Raw genomic sequence first — 23,318 nt, forward strand, 5'->3', positions numbered from 1 at the left:
TGGTGGAGAAAATTTAAAGCTTTGACCATATCTTAAAATTTCCAGTAAGTGTATCGAGCCTACTTCCTCTTTGGTTACAGAAAAAAGACTTAAACGAGTTCTATCCACTAAATTTATAATAAGATTTAAAAAAAAAAAGATATTGCAAAGACCATTTTATCAAATATGAAAACGTTTTCTTGATTAGATTGGGTTGAAATGTAATGTAGTGGGTACAAAAATCATAACAGTCACCATAATTAAAGGACCATCAAAAGCATGTGTTTTATCTAAAACTTCTAAGAAATACTCTTAGAATAATTAATACCATTATTTTCATAAACTTTATTAAAAGTTGATTACAAGTTCGTTGATAAGGGTCAGGGATGTAGTTAAAAGACAAGCTTGTTTTCGGGAGGCCCCTTAATCAGCATAAACAATCGATAATAGAAACAATCGTCAAAATAATAGGAAATGATACATAGTTTATTATCTGTTTTCTTCAGTTTTGTTATGGAATTTTTTGTCTAGTCAATGTCAATCAAAAATCTATAACTAATAATATTTATTTTACAGTTTAAATGATTCCATCATTTGGATTGGTGCAATCAAATCAGAAGGTGATGGACAGCTATACTATTCAGACACGTGTGACTTAATTGATCTGAAGCACATAGATCTGCCAAATGTGTCCAGAAAAAGAGAGTGTGTTTTCCTGAACATATCTGTAAACACAGTGTTGTTCGGATATGACGATTGCATGGCCCTGCATCCGTATTTATGTATATCGATTAGTAAGTATTGTTTTAATTCCCGTTCGCATCGGTCATTGAAATCATATAAATACTCAACAATATGTTAAAACTAAATAAATGTGAATTAGAGCCCAAATATTGTCTGCAGTATAGTAATATGGTCATCATAGACCTCTACTAATAAAAGTTAAGTTCTTACATGAAGATGTGGTCATGCGCAATGTATAAACACGCATTCACTTCCGGTTGGAATGGATCCCAGCATTATCTATACAATATTGTTTACTGAACTTGTGGTTTTATATAAATATTTGAACATTTAATCTTATTTTAACTTACTGTATGGGTTTTGGCTATTATCCAAACAACTTTACAATAACAGTGAGTGGACCTCGTATAGCATTCCAGTAGTTTATATACGATGCCCTTCCAATAGACAACTTTCGAGTTTGATGCATTTCCGTCAAAAACTTTGATTTTAGTGAACATCGTTCGTGCGTTTAGGGACGTCGTCACTTCCGTTCTAATGTTGAGCGAGTGGTTGGAAAACTATAAAGCTATATTGCACGGATTATTCGGCAAATTGAATTCTCATAAGTGTCTTTCAGCACTGCTGTCATTAGGAAATTATGTACATACAGAACAAATATTATTTCTAGTTTATCCTGCAAAATGACGATCACTAAGACGCTTGATAAACGTTTATAGTGCAGGGATACAAACGATCCCCTCTTTCAGGTAAATGACGTCACACAGGCGCGCATAATTGACGAGTTTTCTTAGGTGACGGACAAACTCCAAAATATTCTATAGAGAGACATCAAACATTAACTACTGTTAAATTAAATCATATAGATCAGAGCAAGAAACCATTGAATAAGTGAAAATGAGTAAAACAATTCAGGAATATTTCTTATAATTACAAATAAAAAGTAAGATACATTCCCAAAAGCGCGGTAAAACATAACCTCCACTGTTAAAACGTGATTTCCTATTAGGGCTGTAAAAGTATAAATAATTAAAACAAACAAGTAGGTTCTTTTACCTAGTATGTCGATAGAATATATGGGTAATGTAGACTGTCATAATGTAAATATAACTGTATTATGAGGCAGGATAAGCATGCACACTATAAGTGTTGCTCGAAAAAAATGTTACTCTCGAAGCTAAAATGTTGACCTTTTTCTAAATTTATCTGACTCCTCAAACATTTTCGTTAAAGGGATAGTTATACATATTGTGTTGTACTTTTTTTTAGATGAATTCGTTGAACCAGTAGTTATTGAAAACGTTACTGTTCAAGCATACTCCGATCATGATGTTGAAATGATACAAATGGATGACACAGAAGACTGGGAAAGCTGTACAGCCCTCTGCACAAGAGCTATGAATTGTATTGCAGCTTTGTTCAGTTGGACGGATATCAATTGCTCTTTGTATTACGATCTGGTCTCGGGAGAATTCGAAAACAAACATGAGTTGTTGATATTGAATGTGACGCAAACAACAAAGTTATATCTTACTTCATGGAAAAGAGGTTTGTATTTAAGTTGGAAACTATTATATGTTTACTGGAACATTAACCTTGCATAAAAGTTTAAAACATTCAAAAATCATTCATGCTACCCAGTGTGAAATTCTTATTATTTTCGATTTTTTTTTATAATTTTATGCTAAGGAATAGAATAATAATGCTAGCAAGCTATTAGAATAACTTTTATTTGGAAGACTATAACCATTACAGGTTGGATGGTTCGAATGACTGCTGTTTTAAAGAATACTATAGAATGGACGGTTGAAATATCTAATATAAAAAAGAAGATGTGGTATGATTGCCAATGAGACAACTATCCACAAAAGACCAAAATACTTGGCATGCTATTATTACTACTGAATGATAGACACAAAAAATACTGCTTGCAGTGTTCTCATCATCATGTATATAAACATTGTGATAAATAATCATGCTACATTATCAATTTAGTACGACGATCTTATCACCTCGTGTCCTAATTAGCATATAATGTGTTTGACACATGCGCACAAATGTACTGTTATTTTCTTATTATTTTCACTGTTATTCTAATAAAATATAAACATTTTAGCAGCTTACATAAACTTTTATCATATATCTTTTATCAAACAAAATGTATTTACCCTGCTTTAAGGTTTCTCTCTTATTAAGTATAATTTTTTTTTATCTTCAGACTCCAAGGGGAGGCAATAAAATCGAGAACAGCAAAACCTGTTTAGGTCTTTTCGAAAAATACTGTATTTGTCCTGTAAGAATCGAAATAACGCTCAGTGTATTTAGTGCAGTTTTTTTTCTTGATATCAAGTAATGTATAATTTCAATGTGTATGTGTATGTATATATATCATTTTTTTTTTTTAGTTTTCTTTGAAATAATAGAATCTGGAAGCATTGGCCCATTACTCAACGACAGCAACTTTAAATGTATGTTACTTATATAAGCTATAATTGAAACTCGTTAAAATCGATTGCTTTGTACACGTATGTTTTTGTTAAATTGATTCGTCTGCTGTTTTAATATTTTGTATTTTTTGCGAACAATCATTGGAAATTTTGTAACTGCATGCAAATAAAATGAACGATTTAGAACTTAATAAAAAACAGTGACCAATGGTCAAATATGAAAAAGGCAAACGATATGTTAAGGGCATATGATGCAGTAACAGTGGAGTTTATAACGTCGTTTACGTAAAAGGTTACTTTTTACGACATCAAAACGTGTCTTATTAGGAAAATATGTATATTTCCACTGATTTTAAGCATTAGAAAATTTTTGTAACGGCATCACAGTAAAATCAAAACTTTTTTGTATTTCCTTGAGAGCCATAGATGCCAACATAAACCATATACAAACATACCCTTCTTAAAGAGAGGGGGTTGAAACATACCAACATTAGAATCTTTAAATATAATCTTGAACGTGTTCACTATATCATGTATGCAAACTATATTAATCAAATGAAACTATAATTGTGTTAATTATATTTACAAAACAGGTTTTGATAATTCTACTGAGACTACAACTGAACTAGTACCAAGTAAGTATACATAAGAATAAGTAATGTAGCTCTGCGGTAAATAAAGACATAGCAATCACACTACATCTTTCATTGACATTTTGCAAACTATTGTGATCTTTTATGGTATATGATACATATAATCATATAAAACGTTTTTCAATTGTTGATAGATAACTTCTACTAATATGCATTGTACTAAACATCGGAATCATCTATATATACGCCTGTTTACGGGACTTATAAATTTAAAGTATTTCGTTCTTCTGTCCGTCGTTCCGATGTCAACACTTATATATTGTTTTCTACTTTGGACGGTTATAGCATTTTCTTCTTTCAAAATTCAAGACCCAAGCTTAGTTAAAATTGAGGTAGCCTCAAAAGTACAAAACTATTGATGTTTTGTATTCATTAGATAACGAGGATTTTGATTGGTTAATGTTTTCACAAAAGATAAATATTTTAAAATTGTCAATTTATAACTCAAGAACGAGAGTATGTATGAAATCTTGTGTTGGAGTGAGTATCATAACAAATGAGTGTATTAATTTTAAGGAAATATTTCTTTTTTATAATTATAATTCATTGCAATGTGACATCGAAGATAGACGTGTAGTACACCAATGCATACTATAATGTAATGCAGATTAACGACATAACAAGAAAATAAGGTGAAAAAGACGACCTTAGAATTAGCGAAAATTCAAGCTCATTTTCATTTTCAACGGGTACATTGTTTTTATTAAGCGTTTTTTTTTCTCTCTCCAGGGCCAAGTGGAGAAGACTTCATAAGCCTGTTTGACTTGTGTCTTATCCAATTTGTACTTATACCAATAAAATATGTTTACACTAAAGTGATTGCAAATAACCCTAAAATGAAAATTAACAATTATATAAATATCAACGAATGTACTTTACAGGGTATGCTACTATAATCATGATAATTTTGAAAAAAAATATAGAAAAAGTATAAATAGACAATAATAGTGCATTGACTTGACATATCAACGATGAGGCTTAGAAACGGGGCCATGCCGAGCTATTTCCCCGTTTCGGACCGAATCCTTATATCGTTGATATGTCAAGTCAATGCACTTATTGTCTTTATACTGCAATCTGAAAAAAAAAATAAAAAACGTTTTCAATTGTTGTTTAATGTGCTAATGATATTTATTTGATTTAAATATTGTGAAAAAAATCCCCGTTAATAAGGCCTCATATCATGCAGGTGGAGAAATAAACAACACGATGAAATGTACATTTCCTGTTGAAACTCGCGATCGACGGTGAACGAATTCGTTTGAATATGGACTAAAATATCAGCATTAAACATAAAACATAATGAGTTATAGGTTGCAAACAAAAAATATTAAAAAGTGAAATATTTTTTTTCCAAAAATTATCAAAGAAACAAGTTTGAGTCGTTCCACGCATCGTTTTATACATTTGAAACAAGAAAAGGTAAAAGAGGTCGTATGAATAATTAAATATGATTTCGCAAATTCTATTTAAATATTCATGAGGAAAAGTGATATCGGGTCAGTGACTGTATATGACATAGAAATATACAGTCAACGCATTTTGACTGCTCAAATAGAACAAGTGCAGTATAATATAATTTATTGAAAACAATATAGATTTTATTTTGAATAGTGACGACGACAACACTAGAATGTACATGCACACTAAATGAATGCAGAAGTTTTAAAAACTCAACAGAAATACTCGAAATGATAGAGAATATAAAGAGGAACTTATATATTGATAAACAACAATTATCATCATCAAAAAGAAAACTGATATCAGCAGATGATCCTCGAACTTCATCACAATCTATTGGACTTTTTGGTGTAGCCATTCTAACGTCTGTTATATTCGCAATTGTCTTAGCCGATGTTCCAAGGTTGCTAAGTTTCTTTAAGAATTCAAGCATCAACAAGATACATGATCACCTGGAATCTTGAAATACTTTACACTGGATTATTTTTTCGTGTCCATAATAAAAGTTTATTTCATAATAGATTTGATGCTGCTTCTGGTGCATGTTCAACAAACAATGAATATTATGGTTTATGTTGTTATACTTTTTGTATAAATAATTCATTGAATATTCCATATCAAATTTATCTGTTATACTTTTGCAATATTATGATACGGGTTCCGCTATTACTCGTATATTTTATGATGGCATGCTACTAAACCCTACCAGGAGGGATTGTGTTCAATTTTCATAAGATGAATACATAAACTTTCAATCAGTTTAACCAGTTATCAAAGGTACCAGGATTATAATTTAATACGACAGACGCGCGTTTCGTCTACATTAGACTCATCAGTGACGCTCAAATCAAAAAAGTTATAAATCCAAACCAGTACAAAGTTGATTGAGGTCTAGAGCAGATTTGTTAGTAACTGATATTAATAGTGATTTTTTAATTTGTGTATCGTATTATTTGTAAAGTCGTCTTTTACAAAGATTGAGTTATTCCCCTTTTAACGTGAGTGATAAATACTCTCATCGATTGAAAGAGTCACTAGATTGTATAGAACGCTATGCTTTCAACTACTTAACTATCTATATATATATATCTATATATGTATATATATATTTCTGTGTGTCATGTTATGACGATTTTAATGCAGTATTGTTTCAGTCTCTGTGGATCACCAACCCCGTACATTTCTAATATCTTGAAAAGTGACTAAATCCCCAGGTCTTAACCATATACATATATCTATATATGTCTGTTTATCATTTACGAATATTTGAATGATATTTAGGGTCAGTCCGCAGGGTTTTCCCCACGAAAATGAGTTTATATCTTGTAAATAATTGGGATCCTCATCCCTAAACTATATAAATACCAGCTGACTGTCATGCCACAAAAAATTTGATTGATATATAAAGTCAGTCTCCTTAGGTCCCTCCATATCAAATGATCGCATGTCTCGTAAATGGCCGAGATTCCTAACCCTTAATCATCTTTATTCCTGTTTGGCATGTTACGGCGAAATGAATCCCCACCCCTCAGTCATTTATATACTGGTTTGCAATGCAAAGAAGATTTAAATGATAAGCAGGGGAAGACCGGATGGATCATTACCATCATTGTCATTTGAATATGTTCAAATATCTTTTAAATGGTCAAGATCCCCATCCTAAACCATATATATATATATATATATATGTATATTCATTTTTTGTCTTGCAACTAAAACTTAAATGATATAGGGTGAGTCCACTTTAATCCAACGTGATTACTAATAAACTGACCTACGATTTATTTAAAAGTTTTATGATAACTATATTATACTTCAAAGAAAGGTGTCAAACACGGTACTGCGTTTGATCACAAATATCATAGTCTTTGGGTGTTAAAGTAAAACAATTGTTACCGTGTAGTTGCGGATTTTAAAAACAATTTCTTTGATAATCGAAATTACAAAACATCATTAACTCACTTTCCAACGAAGTAGGTGAAAGTGTCCTATCCACGGTTGGGATGGTTATTTCATCATTTCACGACAAAGAAAACAATCCAGGTAACTTGTTATATTCGTTCATAATGAAAGATAGAAATACTGGTTCAAGCGAAAGGTTAGTTTATTAATTTGTATCATTATTTAATATCTCTGTATCAATATATGTTTCTCACTTGCAACCTGTAAAGTTTTCAAAAGCATGCATAAACGATCAAGGCTCCAACTCGTAATTCCATATTGCATAGGATCCCATGAAAATAAACATATTTTCGGTGGATTGCAGTAAAAAATGTACATAAAAAGTTTGGCACGACCTCCGAAAACAACAAAAAATAATAATAAAAAAACAATTGTGAAAAGACAATGAAAAAGCACTGGGAAAAGTAGAACTTTTTTGTTTTTAAAATCTAAAATTGATGAGCTATTGTTAATTCAATAAATAGAAGCTCACACATTTCTTGTTAATCATGGCGATTGTAGAGTGACAGGTGTCGATTTATGCGGTTTTAGCTTGAAACTTTAATTTCTCGCTTATTTTAACACAAAATATTCGCCATGTTTTGCTTGCCATGCAAGATATCTACATTGCACCCTTTCTAGAAGAATATTCCAATAATTTCAATATTTATACCTAAAACATGTTAACATTGCGCCCCCTAATCTGAAATCCTGGATCCGCCCCTGATCATGTCTTGTTCCAAATAGTGAAACATAATGTTTCTGGATTTTTTGTTTTTTTTTGTTTAAAAGGTCACTAGGTCAAATATATGAAAATAAACAGAGAACCATTTCCCGTCCTTGAGATTGTTAGGTAATTATATCTTAAAAACACGAACACATACTTTTATTTTTTTTTTGCTTTGAAATTTCTAATAACATTTATGTTAAATTACTATTATACATTTTTTTCTGAGAGTAGTACCTGTGGGTGCATGTGATAGACTAGTACACAAGTGTGCGGTTGTACCTTTATACTAGTATAATAATTTAGGTTGTTCGCTTTCGATTTCGTATTTGTAAAGCAAAAATATGAAATATTATTTTGTTATTGTCAGTGATTGCGGTTCAAAATTTACACATGATATGAGCTATCTACCTAATTTTAGTAGTATATTCCCCTATTTATAAGCAATAAGCAATTCTTTTTGAAAATGTACAAACATCTATAACAAATAAACTCACCAATGATAATATAGTTCTGTACGCATGACGCGCGTTCCGTCAGCAATCGACTCATCGGTGACTTTCGAAAAAAAAAACAAATTAAAAGGCTGCATAAACTTCAAAGTTGAGGAGGATTGAGTGCTGAACATACCGACAGGCTTAACACAGGCATTCCAATACCAACATCCAATACTATACGTATACTATCTCGTTTGGTTGTACTTTATGGGTGATAATTATTATAATTTCTGTATCAAGAATTTCTTTTTTTTTAAATAAGAATCTGATAGCTGTGGGAATAGTTTAGACCTCGTCAGTTTTAGCAGATGTTATTGTAAAAGTTACTATGTTTCCAGCGTATGCCGAATTTGTTGTACGTATTTCGGTTCGAACCGTCACAGGGGTCTGTGTATCTATAATCTGTGAACTATATTTCCACTCTTTATGCAGTTGTTGACCTTTAAGAATGGTTAACCATTGGATGCATGGATTTCAAAATGTGCTTTTTTTGGTCTATGAACTAACACGGCTTTGGAGTAGCCTTTTTATACGCTCGTCAAAATTTTGACGGGACGTATTATGGTATACAAATGTCTGTCTGTCTGTCTGTCTGTCTGTCTGTGGTCCTATAATGTCGCACTTGAGAACCTCTTATCCAAATTTCATGAAACTTAACATCGTTGTTTTTATGATGAACAAACGATCTGTATACTTTTGGTGAGAATAATTTTTAAACTTTTTGAGTTAATGGGCTTTATAGCTGAATTAAGCAAGGGGGGGGGGGGGGTGATTTTTCACATGTCGCGCTGTATCACAAAAACGATTTATGATAATTGCTTAAAAACTTACACACTTCTTACATGTAGAGTTACATTAATCTAAAGATCTGTATACTTTTGGTGATTATCCAAAATTTTATTTAAGAGGTATTGGGTATTTGTTGTAAAAATAAGGGGGGTTCGTATGTTGGTCGTATCTTAAAAACAATTTATGAATATTGCTTAAAACTTTACACACTTGTTAGTTATACTAATCTAAAGATCTGTATACTTTTCGCTGATGATTCAAAATTTTATTTTAGAGTTATTGAGTTTTTTTTGTAAAAAAAAAGAGGGATTTTACACATGTCGCACCATATCTCAAAAACAATTAATGATTATTGCTTAAAACTGTACACACTTCTTAGATATGTTTATCTAAAGCTCTGTTTACTTTTTGGTGATGATTCAACATTTCATTTTAGAGTTATTTAGTTTTTTGTACAAAAGGGGGTTTTCACGTGTCGCGCCGTATCTCAGAAACTATTAAGGATTATTGCATTAATTAACACACAAGACGACGCGCGTATTATGCGCTCGTGGCGCAGCTATTTATTCATTTAGAAGATACATTTATGAACCAACCTGCAAACCAAATCGACAAAACACAATTGAATTATAAAACAAAAACAGCTGCGTGTCAAAATCAGATGTATCATATTGTTCATGTACCTTCGTTGGAGCATACCAGTACATTGTAAGCAAGTTTTATCGTCCTTCCTTACGCCTATATCATTCTGCACTGTCACTCCATAATTCTCGTATCAAGGATTCAAAACGAGATCAGGCATTTTCAGCCACGTCACAATGTGAGATGAGAAGTTATCAGTGACGTAGCAATGAGAGAGCTGCTTTCGTCAAGCGTAGAACTGTCTGAGGGAGAGAGAAAAGACCAGTTATAAAACGATAAACAGATAATCGGGTTTTCTTCATAATTTTATATAGATATCGTAAAATATCAGCCGCTCGACACAATGTGAAACTTTTTAGCTAGTTCAATGCGCTCACTCGCCAAAAGATTCACATTGTGGTTCGCGGCTGATATTTTACGAAATCAATGTGTAGAAAACCCGATAATCTATACGTAACTTCCTCAACCTCGGCGGATATATCATTATTTGTATGTTCCCGACAGTGCTGAAATAAATCACGACAAACACATATGAATGGCGTTTAACGAAACTTCTGCTCCCATGGCGATATCTGGAAGATCAGTTTAAATTGGATGAAAACAAACTAATCAATGATACGACGCTTCTAATTTGGTACGGCAAACCCGCCTTTCTTCTAAAAAAGTTATCTGTGACGCACCAATGATAAAGTTAAAAGACCAAAAAAGGTCAGAAAGAATTGAAGGCAAGTAATTCCGAAAAAGTTTGATCGACAGTTGTATCGATACTATATAAATTGACAAGTTTAGTCAGCTATAAATGGCCCCGAAATGACAATGTGAAACAATGAACACTGTTCCGTTGATAATCTAATGTTATAATGTAACGGAATGTTTTTTCTTCCTTACTTTCAACTTCTATTGTGCGATTTCCACGAGACATAATAAGTAGTCACAGAATCATTCGTGTTGTTAATGAGTAGGTTCAGTAAGACCCCTTTTTGGCCCCAAAATATAGCAGTTTGTGAAAGTGTAATCTTTTAGCTATTTACTGGAAAGTAGAATGCTTCTGCTACATAAATATGGGCTGTTTTTGACAATACAATGCACATATATCGGATACTAGCATCATTAAGTCATCCTAAATAATTGAAGTCTTCAAAATTTAAGCATTTTAGTTAAATTTTAGACGGTTTCCCTCTAAAATTAAAGTGGCCGCAATCGTGTTCATTCATAATATTGAAATGTAAGTTGTATTTAATGATAATACATAAGATTTATAAAGTTTGAGGATGAACACGGATGCGGCCACTTTCATTTTTGACAAAAACCATCTAAAAAGTGACGTTTTTTTGTCATATTTGATAGATTTTTCATATTTAAGCTTCAATCTGAGCGTTTTTAATGACTAAATCAGTTAAAATCTTGTACATAAACTAATTGAATCAATTGAAATAGACACTTTAGTGTTTAAAAGGTGTCCAAAATTTTTCGTTAGATGAACCTGAAATTTGAGGCCAAAATCGGCCCTTACCGGACCTACTCCTTTATAATTACGATCAATTTCAAAGAACCTTTCAATCTATATTTCAAAATCAAAAATATTACATAAAAGCAAATCTTGTAAACATGCATTTGAACGTTAATATCTTTTATAGACATCCAATAAACCACATTAATCTAAATTCATACATTGTAGTATGGAAAGTCATTCAATCCAATAACAAAAGTATATTGACCAATTTGTTAAGGATTCAGAATAAAGGATGCCACGATTGAATAGCTTAATACGTCTTATTCCACTAATCAACCTCTATTACTCCATAGAAAGCTTATTAGAGTTTGTCTATAGAAGATGGAAATATATCTGACTTAATGACGGCAACCGGTTTGGAATTAGTTGACAACATGGAAGTAGTATCGGCATAATTTCCGGGTTTCTCCTGCTTGATGTTTGATTCAACATAATGTGTCGATTGCAATAAAATATTTATCAATTTCGCAGTACGTGAAGTTATGTATCGTTTCGGTATTAGTATTTGCTTTGTTCAGATTTCAACAAACTTTTTTTTATTGTTTTTACCTTTTCGTCTCTGTTTGCTTGTTTTTTTCTGTTTTTTTTTTTCTGTTTCTTTTGGGTTTCTATTTGTTATTGTTTTCCGTTTGTGACTGTTTAAAATATAACATACATGTATTTCGATGGCCGTTTCTCTTTAGTAGTAGGTAAAGTATCCCACTAAATCTTCAAGTTCCAGGAATTAGAAGGTATATTAAAAAAAATGTTAGGTTAAACACTGCTTTGGGACTGGTAAAGATAAAACAATATTTTAGCAAACAGTCCTTGCAATGTTCGGGGTTTGTACTGACAGCAAGCTTATGACGCTTAAGTCTATAATTCTGGTGATCCTGAAATTAACCCATCCTACACTGATCAAAATGTCGCTATTATAGATGCAACAATTGCTTACTTTTTTGCAACACCTATATTTACAATTGATAAAAGTCAAGTTTTCCATGCGAAAAATACCAGACGAACAGTCAAACTCATAGATCGAAAATAAACTGACAAGAACATGGCTAAAAAAAAACACAGACAAACTTTAGTACAAAAAACACAACATAGAACAACTAAAGAAACGAACACTTTCAAATCGGTGTTTTCTCCTTGCTTGATAGGGATTTGTGGTATTCGTTTCCAAATCTGAATAAGATACTTCGAAGTACATTTTAAATGATTTTACAATTAAGTATATATAAATGTATATGTGCAGTATTTTGTTTATTCTACGAACTCGCTACAAGTACATTAAAATTGTTTTGTTGTTTACTTACGTGAAGACACAGTTGTTGCATTGACTTTAGCCATTACTTTAATAGCAATTAGTTATATTGACGGATCAATACCCCTAATCAAGATTTAAATCAAGAGACGACGAAGCTGCATGAAGTTTAATCCGTAATGAAATCAAACGTAAAATCAATTTCTAAAAGTTTTCAAGCGTGTATTTTTATATGGATGTCTCAAAACAAGAAGCTTTTCGTCTCATATTGAGAACAATGATGCAACCTTGCCAATCCTAGCGATGTGTACAATTTCCAAACCTGTTGCCATGCTAGTGTCTGTAGTTCCTATTTGCATTTGAATGAACTTAATTTTTGAAATTAATTAATTATAAAGCCATGAGACTTCCTCAACGCACATAACTAAAAGCCTTTATTGAAATATATATTTCTAAAGTGCTGTGCCTCAAGAAATTTGATTTGTATCTGAATATCACATTCCAAATTTTAAGATGATGTTTATTTAGTTCCTTACTTTAGATGCGTTTCATGCAAATCTAATTCCTTTGAATTAACCTATTCTTACATATTACCAATGTAACTCCGTAGTACAAAGACCATGACAATTATCTTTATCAGTATTTACGGTTATACTAAATTGTTTTGGCAAAACTCTCCCCAAACATAGAACAGCTCTGTGCAAGTACAACATATGAACAAACCTTCAAACCCATATCGAAAGTTACTTTGTAGTTATATAGCTCTTCAACTGTTTCGGTTCTTATACACCATTCGCATTAAAATACTCGGCATTGTGTGTTTCGGATAAAGGTTATCGAGAAAACCGCATTGGATTCACAGAATCTATAAAGTATTGTTTTCACTTTGATTTCATCTGTTGATAGTCGTCTGCCAAAAATGTGTGTTTTGCATCTCATACATCAGGTGCACCGAAATTGTAAGCAAATCCTGATCCACATGTAGGGCCCATTACGAAGCGGTACATTCTCAATTTCACCACCTGGAACTATTGGTTTAATATCTTCCTTGTGAGCTGCAAACCTCCATCAATGAAATCATTGTAGAAAATACAAGCTTTGGAATACCGTATCAAAAAAAAGTAAAATCACACAAAAAAAAAATGAACTCCGATGAAATTTCAAAAAGTCCCTAATCAAATGCAAAATCAAAAGCTCAAGCACATCAAACGAATGAATAACAGTTGTCATATTCCTGACTTATTACAGACATTTTCTTATGTAGAAAGTGAATAGAATATGAAACCTGGTTTTGAAGCTTAACAAACCTCTTACTAATCTGACAGTCACATTACATTCAATTACTTTGACAACGATGTGTGAACAAAACAAACAGTCATAATAAATAAAAATGTCAAAAATAGGTGTACATTTGTCAAAATTGTGTTTTAATCTTAATAACTGTAAAAACAATCAAATATGTAACAAAGAAGCATAAAATGTCAAATAGACAAAAGCACATTAGCAAAAACGAAAGACAAGAATACAAGAATTTACAATAGACCACTAACATAATAACGGGATGCATAAGTACAGAGCCACGTCATATGTATCAATGAAAGACGAAAAAGCATACAGGCAAAGCACATTTATGAAAATGAAAGACAAGAGTTCAATACTTATCATAGAACAATAACATATAGACGGGATGTAAAGATACAGAGGCACATCATATGTATCAAGAAAAATGTATCAACTGGGAGATATATACTCCTTGTGTAGTCGCTGCTGTTACTCTGCTTCCTTTAAATAGAAATGATAGAAATTTATTATGAACCAACCTGCAAAACAAATCGACAAAAAACAATTGAATTATAAAACAACTTCGTGTCAAAATCAGATGTATCATATTGTTCATGTACCTTCATTGGAGCATATAAGTACATTGTAAGCAAGATTTTTATCGTCCTTCCTTATGCCTATATCATCCTGCACTGTCGCTCCATAATTCTCGTATCAAGGATTTAAAACGAGACCAGTCATTTTCAGCCTCGTCAAAAAGTGAGATAAGAAGTTATCAGCGACGTAACAATGAGAGAGCTGCTTCCGTCATGCGTAAAACTGTCTTAGGGAGAGGGAAAAGACCAGTAATAGTACGATAAACAGATAATCGGGTTTTCTTCATAATTTTATATAGATATCGTAAAATATCAGCCGCTCGACACAATGTGAAACTTTTTAGCTCGTTCACTGCGCTGACTCGCCAATAGGTTCACATTGTGGTTCGCGGCTGATATTTTACGATATCAATGTGTAGAAAACCCGATAATCTATACGTAACGTCCTCAACATCGGCGGATATATCATTATTCGTATGTTCACGATAGCGATAAAATAAATCACGACAAACACATATGAATGGTTTTTGGCGTTTAACGAATTTCTGCTCTGATGGCGATATCCGGATGATCAGTTTAAATTGGATGAAAAACTAATCAATGATACGATGCTTCTAATTTGGTACGGCAAACCCGCCTTTCTTCTAAAAAAAGCTATCTGTGACGCACCAATGATAAAGTTAAAAGACCAAATAAGGTCAGAAAGAATTGAAGGCAAATAATTCCGAAAAGTTTTGGACGACAGTTGCATCAATACTAGTATATAAATTGACAAGTTTTTAGTAAGTACACAAATTTCATTTTCACTTTCTGTAAGCGCGACAACAAAAGACACGATAGAAGCAACAGTACATGGAGAGCCCATTGACCTTTGGTGGGAAAACTGGCAATCGTAATCAAATATTATCGAAAACAGATCAACCTTGCTACGACTTGGATTTGAACTGACAAGCAATACTTTTGGCAAGCTGATACTCCTGTCAAAGAAAACTTTTTTTTACTAAATGTACATAAAGAAATATAAAAAAGAAGATGTGATATCATTGCCAATGAGACAACTCTCCACAAGAGACCAAAATGACACAGAAATTGCCAACTATAGGTCACCGTACGTCCTTCAACAATAAACAAAGCCCATACCGAATAGTCAGCTATAAAAGGCCCCGAAATGACAATGTGAAACAATGAACACTGTTCCGTTGATAATCTAATTTTATAATGTAACGGAATGTTTTTTTTTTGCTTACTTTCAACTTCAATTGTGCGATTTCCATGAGACATAATACAGTGTAATAAGTAGTCACAGAATCATTCGTGTTGTAAATTTTATAATTACGATCATTTTCAAAGAACCTTTCAATCTGCATTTCAAAATCAAAAATTACATAAAAAATTGTAAACGTTAACGTTAATATCTTTTATAGACATCCAATAAGCCACAATAATCTAAATTCATACATTGTAGTATGGAAAGTCATTCAATCCAATAACAAAAGTATATTCACCAATTTGTTAAGGATTCAGAATAAAGGATACCACGATTGAATAGCTTAATACGTCTTATTCCACTAATCAACCTCTTTTACTCATAGAAAGCTTATTAGAGTTTGTCTTTGGAAGATGGCAATATATCTGACTTAATGAAGGAAATCGGTTTGGAATAAGTTGACAACATGGAAGTAGTATCGACATAATTTCCGGGTTTCTTCTGCGTGATGTTCGATTCAAGGTAATGTGCCGATGCCATAACATTTTATAAATTTAGTAGTACGTGAAGTTATTTCGTTTCGGTCTTAGTTTTGCTTTCAGATTTCAACATATTTTTTTTTATTGCATTTTTTTTTCTGTCTTCTCTATTGCTTGTTTATTTTATTCTGTTCCTTTTGTTTTTGTTTTTGCTGTTGCTTTGCTTTGGTTTGTCAATTGTGCCGTTTTGTTAAATTAAGGTAGTACCGAACACTACAGGGAGATAACTCTGTAAAGTCAGCTAAACGTTTTAATTACGTTGTGTTGTAAAGGGAATATTAAGCTTCTCAATGATCAAAATTGGTGTTTGTCAAATTGCTACATAACCAGTGTAATTTTTCTGACAAAACGGTTGGTTCAAAATTTTTGAAATTTTTATAGTTTTGTTAAAGGGTCAAAGTAAATACTTTGTCAAAATTTTATGAAAATTAAACGAGACAAATAAATTTTAGTCAAAGTGTTGGGTACCACCTTAACATATTTCGATGGTCGTTTCCCTGTAGTAGAACGAGTGCATAACTATGTCTTCGAGGAATTAGAAGGCCTATTCGAAACAATGTTAAACACTGACTAATTGTCTGCCTTGGGACAACTGAATTAATATATAAAGTTTTAAGTTTTTCTCAATACTTAAATTTCCTTTTCTATAAACAGGCAAACAATATGTGCTTTGAAGGGATTAAAGAGAGGTAAGAATAAAACAATATATTTAGCGAACAGTTCTTACAATTTTTGAGGTCACTAAAAACAAGCTTATAACACTTGGTCTATAATTCTGTTGATCCGCAAAAAAATAAAATCACAAAAATATTATGCCATCCTAAACTGTCGCTGTTATATACATGCTAGATGCATCAGTCGTTTACTTTTTTGCAACACCTAGGTTTACAATTGGTGAACATCGAGTTTTCTATACAAATTTCACAAGAAAAGTTTGTTGACACGTAAGTTTTTATGTTTTTTTTTCTCCTTGTTTGTTTTTTCGCTTCTATTTATATATGGTTTGTGTTATTCGTTTCCAAATCTGAATAATGTACTTCTTTTTTAGGGATTTTATACTTAAGTAGTATATGAATTTATACTAACTCGTTACAAGAACATTGAAAATGATTTTTGTTGTTAACTTGCGTCACGAAATAGGTGTTGCATTGACTTTAGCCCTTGCTTTAATAGCAATTAGTTATATTGACGGATCAATACCCCTAATCAAGATTTAAATCAAGACATGTCGAAGCTGCATGACGTTTAATCCGTTATGAAATCAAACGTAAAATCAATTTCCAAAATTGTTCAAGCTTGTATTGTTATATGGTTGTCTCAAAACAAGAAGATCTCGTCTCATATTGAGAACAGTGATGCAACCTTGCCCATCCTAGCGATGTGTAAAATTTTCAAACTAGTTGCCATGCTAATGTCTGTAGTGCCTATTTGGATTTGAATGAACTTAATTATTTTAAACGCACTTCATAAACACACATCACTCAAAGCCATTATTGAAATATATATTTTTTAAAGTGCCGTGCCTCAGGAAATTTGATTACTATCTGGATATCACATTCCAAATTTTAAGATGATGTTGTTTATTAAGTTCGTAACTTTAGATGCGATTAATGTGAACTTATTAGTCTACCCATGTAACACCGTAGTATAAAGACCATGATTATTGTCTTTATCAGTATTTACATTATTAATATTTCAATAGTTTAAGACTTATTATACTTAATGATGACAATGCTTCTGCACTAAACCCGTAAGAGGCTTACCGGATAGCGCGAACAGTCGCCGAACGAATAACCTTTGTTTAATTCGTTCATGTCTGTTAGAAGTCCGTTCATATATTCGTTAGGCGTCCGTCCATATTCGTTTCATGTCCGTTCAGCTTCCGATTCTTCCGTCGACGTCGGTTCTGTCCGTTGTAAAAAATTTGAACATGTTTAAAACTTTGAACAGACGTCCAACGGATAAATTTAAGTGTCAGTTTAACAACCGGTGGTCGTCCGTTATATACGGTACTCGTCCGTTTTGTATCCGTTACTTGTCCGTTATACGTCTGGGAAGTGCTTCCTGGAAGGAAATGATTATAATAAAGTTAACTTCTTCTAAATATGTAAATTAAAGACTTTTCTTCATAAAAAAGTATAAGTACATAAGTTTTATAATGAAAACTATGCATTGGGTATAAATACATATGCATTTTTTTTTTTATTTAATTGGAGGTTTCGTATGACTTTAAGTAATCCGTTTTTAAGTTAAAACAAGAAACGCAGATCTCAGCTCCCCAGGCAAGGTTGACCTTGGAAGTACTTAGCCATTATAATCTGTTTGTATTTAAAAAAAGGAAGATGTGGTATGATTACCAATGCGAGCGCACTCCACCAGAGACCAAATGACATAAACGTTTACAACTATAATTCACGGCCTTCAGCAATGAACAAATTCAATACTGCATAATCAATTGTGAATTATGAAAAATATGATTGACAGCAACAAACGAAAGTTATTGAATTACAGGTTCCTGACCTTGGATAGGCACTTACAGAATGTGGTGTGGTTAAATTTGATTGTTTAGGCAAAACTCATCCCAAACATAGAACATCACTGTTCTAGTAGAACATAAGAACCAACATAAAAATTATTCCACTTGATTCTTCGTATCAGGTACTTAGTTGTTATATAGCTCTTCGACTGTTTTGGTTCTTATACATCATTCGCATACAAATATTCGGCTTTGTGTGTTTCGGATACAGGTTATCTAAAAACCCGCGTTGGATTCACGGATTTTATAAATGATTGTTTTCACTTTGTTTTTATTTTGTTGATAGCCGTCTGCCATACATGTGTTTTTCATGATGCTATTTTCTTAACACATAAAACCAAATTGTAATTAAAAGAAGGCCTTACAAGTTTATATTATCTTACATTTTGTTAACCCAGGTGATCTCAGGTGAACCGAAATTGTAAGCAAAGTTAACCCTGTTCATTGTGTCGGACCCGTTGTGTTTTAAATGTTAGTACACACCTGGAAATAAGTCCAATTCGAATGTTACATTTGGGGAAAAGGTGACGGGATTGTAGGAACGACATTAGGAACATATCCGATGTCATTTATGATCAGATTTTCCATAACGGTAAAATAAAAGTCTTGCCACATGGCAGTTTACCACTTCGAACTATTGGTTTAAGATTTTCTTTTTTAGCTGCAACCTTCCAGCAATGAACTCATTGTAGACAATACAAGCCATAACGTAGCGATATATCGTATCAACTAGAAGATATATACTCCGTGTGTAGGTACTGTTGTAATATTGCTATAAATAAATAAATAGTAATTCACAATTGGGAAGCTGAAATCATCTTTTTTGTCGTAAAGTTTTGTTTTCAACCTCCCTTCATTGTCAATGTTTGAGGTATTAATCAAACTATGAGGTAGATATAATTGTATTCGTTGTGTCCTTTATCAAGATCAATGGGATGCTACATGTATTAGATGAGTCCATTTTATTCTCAAATTTTGAAGTATTTAAAGAGAGAACAATATCTAAATAACAAAAGATAAAGTATCAGATGGATACAAATAGAAAAACATCTGAAAAAACACACAGAGTGGATGTAGCTGGGTAAGTCCAGTCGCGTACTGTAATTTCGAGAGGACATATTCATGATATTGTTTGTTACAAAAAAGAAAATATCTGTAGTTATTTGTTAGACATATTTAATAAAGATAAACTCTGAATAATTGATCTTACTTTGTCAAAGCTTGTACCACCTTTATACAACCTTAAAAGTTGTATGTTGTAGTCTTTTTAATTTTGAGTAGAAAAACTGCAGACTAAAAAATAGAATTAGACCATTAGTTTCTCTGAAAACTCGTATGAATAAGCAAATTTGATCATCCAATCTAAGAAAAAATATTTTTCGTAGTTTATTTCTCATTTAATTAAGTCTGCATCTACATCATCAAGAAAATCAATTTCATACAACCTTAAGAAACTAATTAATTTCCAATAAAATTACGAAAGAAGCATGTCTTCTTTCTGCAACACTGATGATTTCTTAGAAGTCATTTTCTTTAATGAGCATGACATTAAATTCAATGTGGCGTTAAATGAATTTGTTATCTTGAAAAATTTTGTAGCACCCACCTGTTAGTGCATGGAGTGTGTCGGAATCAGGTAAAATATGAAATCGATTACATCTTCCATATCTCGATCTTCTGCATTGAAGGTACATTTTGATAAGATGTAATTGCAAGCACCTATGTATATCCATAATCAACACGTTCAATAACAGAAACATCATTGACACGTCGTAGGCGGCATCTTCATTAGTAGGACCGGACAAACTTTTTTATATGTTGCTTTTATCACACTATAACTTCAAAGATTTGTATATTACTGTCGGAAATTCATTTAATAAAAGACGTAATAATATGTTACTCTCTTGTTTTGATGATCAGAGATATTAACACCTAATGGCAAATAAGTTAACGACGAATTAGGAAGATGACAGCAAAGCAGCAGAGGATTTAGCAGGTCTTAATTTGTTACCAAAGGAAATGCAGAAGAATTCAAACGGAAAGTAAGCTATTCATTTTCATATTGATTAATAATTGATAAAACCTAAAATAGATTTTAAATAATTACTAGTCACAGAAGATGCTGTTTTAGGCCGCAAGTGAAATTTGATGGACAAATAACAGCTGCATTTTCTTAACTAATTAGTACTTAATTTTACCGTACGAATTTCTGTCTCAGTTTAATGATACACGTTTTGATTTAGACTAGTACACGAAGGACTCGTTTAATTGAGGGACTATGTGTTGGTTTTTTTTATGACATGTCAATGTTGGTCAGGACAGGCACCGTTGTACGTAAAAACCGACGAAGGTCAAGCAGTAAGGGGTCGACAAGGAGAGGGTCAGCACCAACTGTTCTCCAGCCAACAGCGCCATCACCGTCATCCCATCTCGGAATCAATCAAAATGTTAGAACATACCTTACACCTCAACCGTCGCCGTCTAAAAGTGTCACCTTTAGTTTTGATTCAGAGAGAATGGTTGCATCCGGTGCTAACTCGCGACAGGTAAGAATATGGTGTTTTAACTCTTCCTTTATCCCTCTTCAATGTAGTGTTCATAAACATTTCTTCTTTGCTTTCTTTTGTTAATAGATATTTCGACATTTCATTGAAAGTAAAAGTAAATTTTAAAAAGAGGACATTATTAATTTACATGAATCAGTACCACATACGATAGAACGAATAACATAGAAAAAAATATACTATTTTGTTGGCATAACAAACTTTTATGCGTCGTTATATGCTTTTAATTATATAAGAACAAATGAGGCTTTAATTTACATTTAATTTCAAGTTATGTTCACGTTAAATGTTTATATCTTTCTTTTCTTTCATACAAACATGCTTTCTAGTTATTATGTGAATTAATTTAAAAATAAGATGTACGTATGTTTACTCAATCTGACAAAAGCATATCATCATGGCATTTAATGTAAAAATAAATAAACTTGCAAAAATTCTTCCTTTCTTGCTTAGTATTTTTTTTATGGCGAATACAGACCAGTTTATATTGTTTATATTTTGGAAAAAAGTTCAAGTATCCCTTTAAAATCCATTCAACCGATTTTATAGTTTTTGTTTTATTTTTTACCAATACAAACATATAAGTAACAAAAAATGTCCATCTATTAAACTTTATCGGTTAAGCTAGTATCGAACATATTCACATAGTTTTAATTTTGTTGTCTCGTTCCCCCAGCTCGATAGAACATACATACATATCAGTTAACAAAAAACAAAGTTTATACTGATGAAATTGTTTATGTATTTTTGTCATTATACAACATAGTTAACCTTTGTCAAACTAGAATTTCATTTCATATCTGATTGAACAAGAAAATGAAATATAGATTACTCTGTTATCCCAAAATAATCTGATTAGTAAACTATTTATTTTACATTCCTATGGCTTATACAAACCTATAAAGTTAACGTAATGTTTTTGATTGGTACTATGGTGTGTGGAATAGCTGATTTTAAAATAAGTTGTATGAGGACTTTGCTTCTAACATACTCAAATTCAAAGGTGCTTCTGATATACTGGAAGTCGAGCTTAAATTCAGTTGCGTTTTTATAGTTTGCTTGTAACATACTGAAAACTGATTTTAAATGCAGAAGTGTGTGGAATTGCTCGACAAACTGAAAAATGCTGTGATCTTGCAATATAATAAAACAGTAACAATAACGAAGCAATTTAAACGAACATCAATTCCTTCTCGATTCTATTTTCATAATTAAATACCAGTATAAGATATTGCATATAATTTCTTGCTTAACTGACTAACAGATAAAGGTTGCATTGTATTATAAATTAAATGATTTTTGTAATTTGGATGATTTTATATCATCTCGCTTGTTTGCAGCTTTAAAACGAGTAAAAACCGAAATTTCACCTTGATTTTTGATAGATCTCGTGTTGCTCATTTTTGAGTTTTGTATGATGTATCTTGTTTACTGCTGTCTGTCTTTCCGTTGTTCTTACCAAGGTTCATATGTTTCTCTTCGCCTTATGAGTATCGATTGTCACTTAAGGTATAAGACTACTAATTCATAACCCATTGCTTTCTATGTTAAATTCTGCAATTTCAAGCATTTATTGCTACTTTGTCTTAAGTTCAAATAAAGTGGCAGTTATTTCATGTCAAAACTGTACCTTATCCTGTACTGGTTCCCCGAAGTTTGATAGTACAGAATCAGGAACTTCTGATCTGAACAACAGGCCAAATGTGCGCTCCTATTGAAATTGCATATACTTCTTTACTTTTCAAGTAAAACTTTTAACAAGGTCCCCAAGCTTTCATTTGATACAAAAATGACCCAAATATTCCCACTACTGACAAATATACAGCTATGCGTAGGAAATATTTTATTTAAAATATGTACTATTTTCTTGTATGTTCTTTGCGACCGGTCTTGAATTAGTGGTTCTATACCTTACAGGCTTTTGTCTTCTTTATGGGTGGTTGAAATTTAAAAAAG

General features: G+C 32.1%; 2 protein-coding genes across 2 annotated transcripts in view; both read left to right on the forward strand.

The window, feature by feature from the left end:
* The first annotated feature begins 561 nt into the window (after positions 1-561).
* LOC143043491 (uncharacterized) lies at positions 562-5,754 on the forward strand. The gene is made up of 5 exons (XM_076215776.1): positions 562-773; positions 1,993-2,271; positions 3,129-3,191; positions 3,764-3,805; positions 5,438-5,754. Exons 1-5 carry the CDS (start codon positions 740-742, stop codon positions 5,746-5,748), a joined length of 729 nt encoding a protein of 242 aa, XP_076071891.1. The 5' UTR covers positions 562-739; the 3' UTR covers positions 5,749-5,754.
* Positions 5,755-20,516: 14,762 nt separating this feature from the next.
* Positions 20,517-23,318, forward strand: part of LOC143043492 (uncharacterized) — a 29,372-nt gene continuing 26,570 nt past the window's right edge. Inside the window, exon 1 of the mRNA XM_076215777.1 lies at positions 20,517-21,344. Coding sequence (XP_076071892.1) covers positions 21,099-21,344 — 246 coding nt within the window. The 5' untranslated portion in view covers positions 20,517-21,098. The remainder of the gene's footprint in view (positions 21,345-23,318) is intronic.

Source organism: Mytilus galloprovincialis, chromosome 8, assembly GCF_965363235.1.
Source record: "Mytilus galloprovincialis chromosome 8, xbMytGall1.hap1.1, whole genome shotgun sequence".
Taxonomy (NCBI): Eukaryota; Metazoa; Mollusca; class Bivalvia; order Mytilida; family Mytilidae; genus Mytilus; species Mytilus galloprovincialis.

Coding starts and splice junctions, on each gene's coding strand:
- LOC143043491 (XM_076215776.1), top strand. CDS start 740: ATGGCCCTGCATCCGTATTTATGTATATCGATTA. Junction 774..1,992: donor GTATTTATGTATATCGATTA/GTAAGTATTGTT, acceptor ACTTTTTTTTAG/ATGAATTCGTTGAACCAGTA. Junction 3,806..5,437: donor TACAACTGAACTAGTACCAA/GTAAGTATACAT, acceptor TATTTTGAATAG/TGACGACGACAACACTAGAA.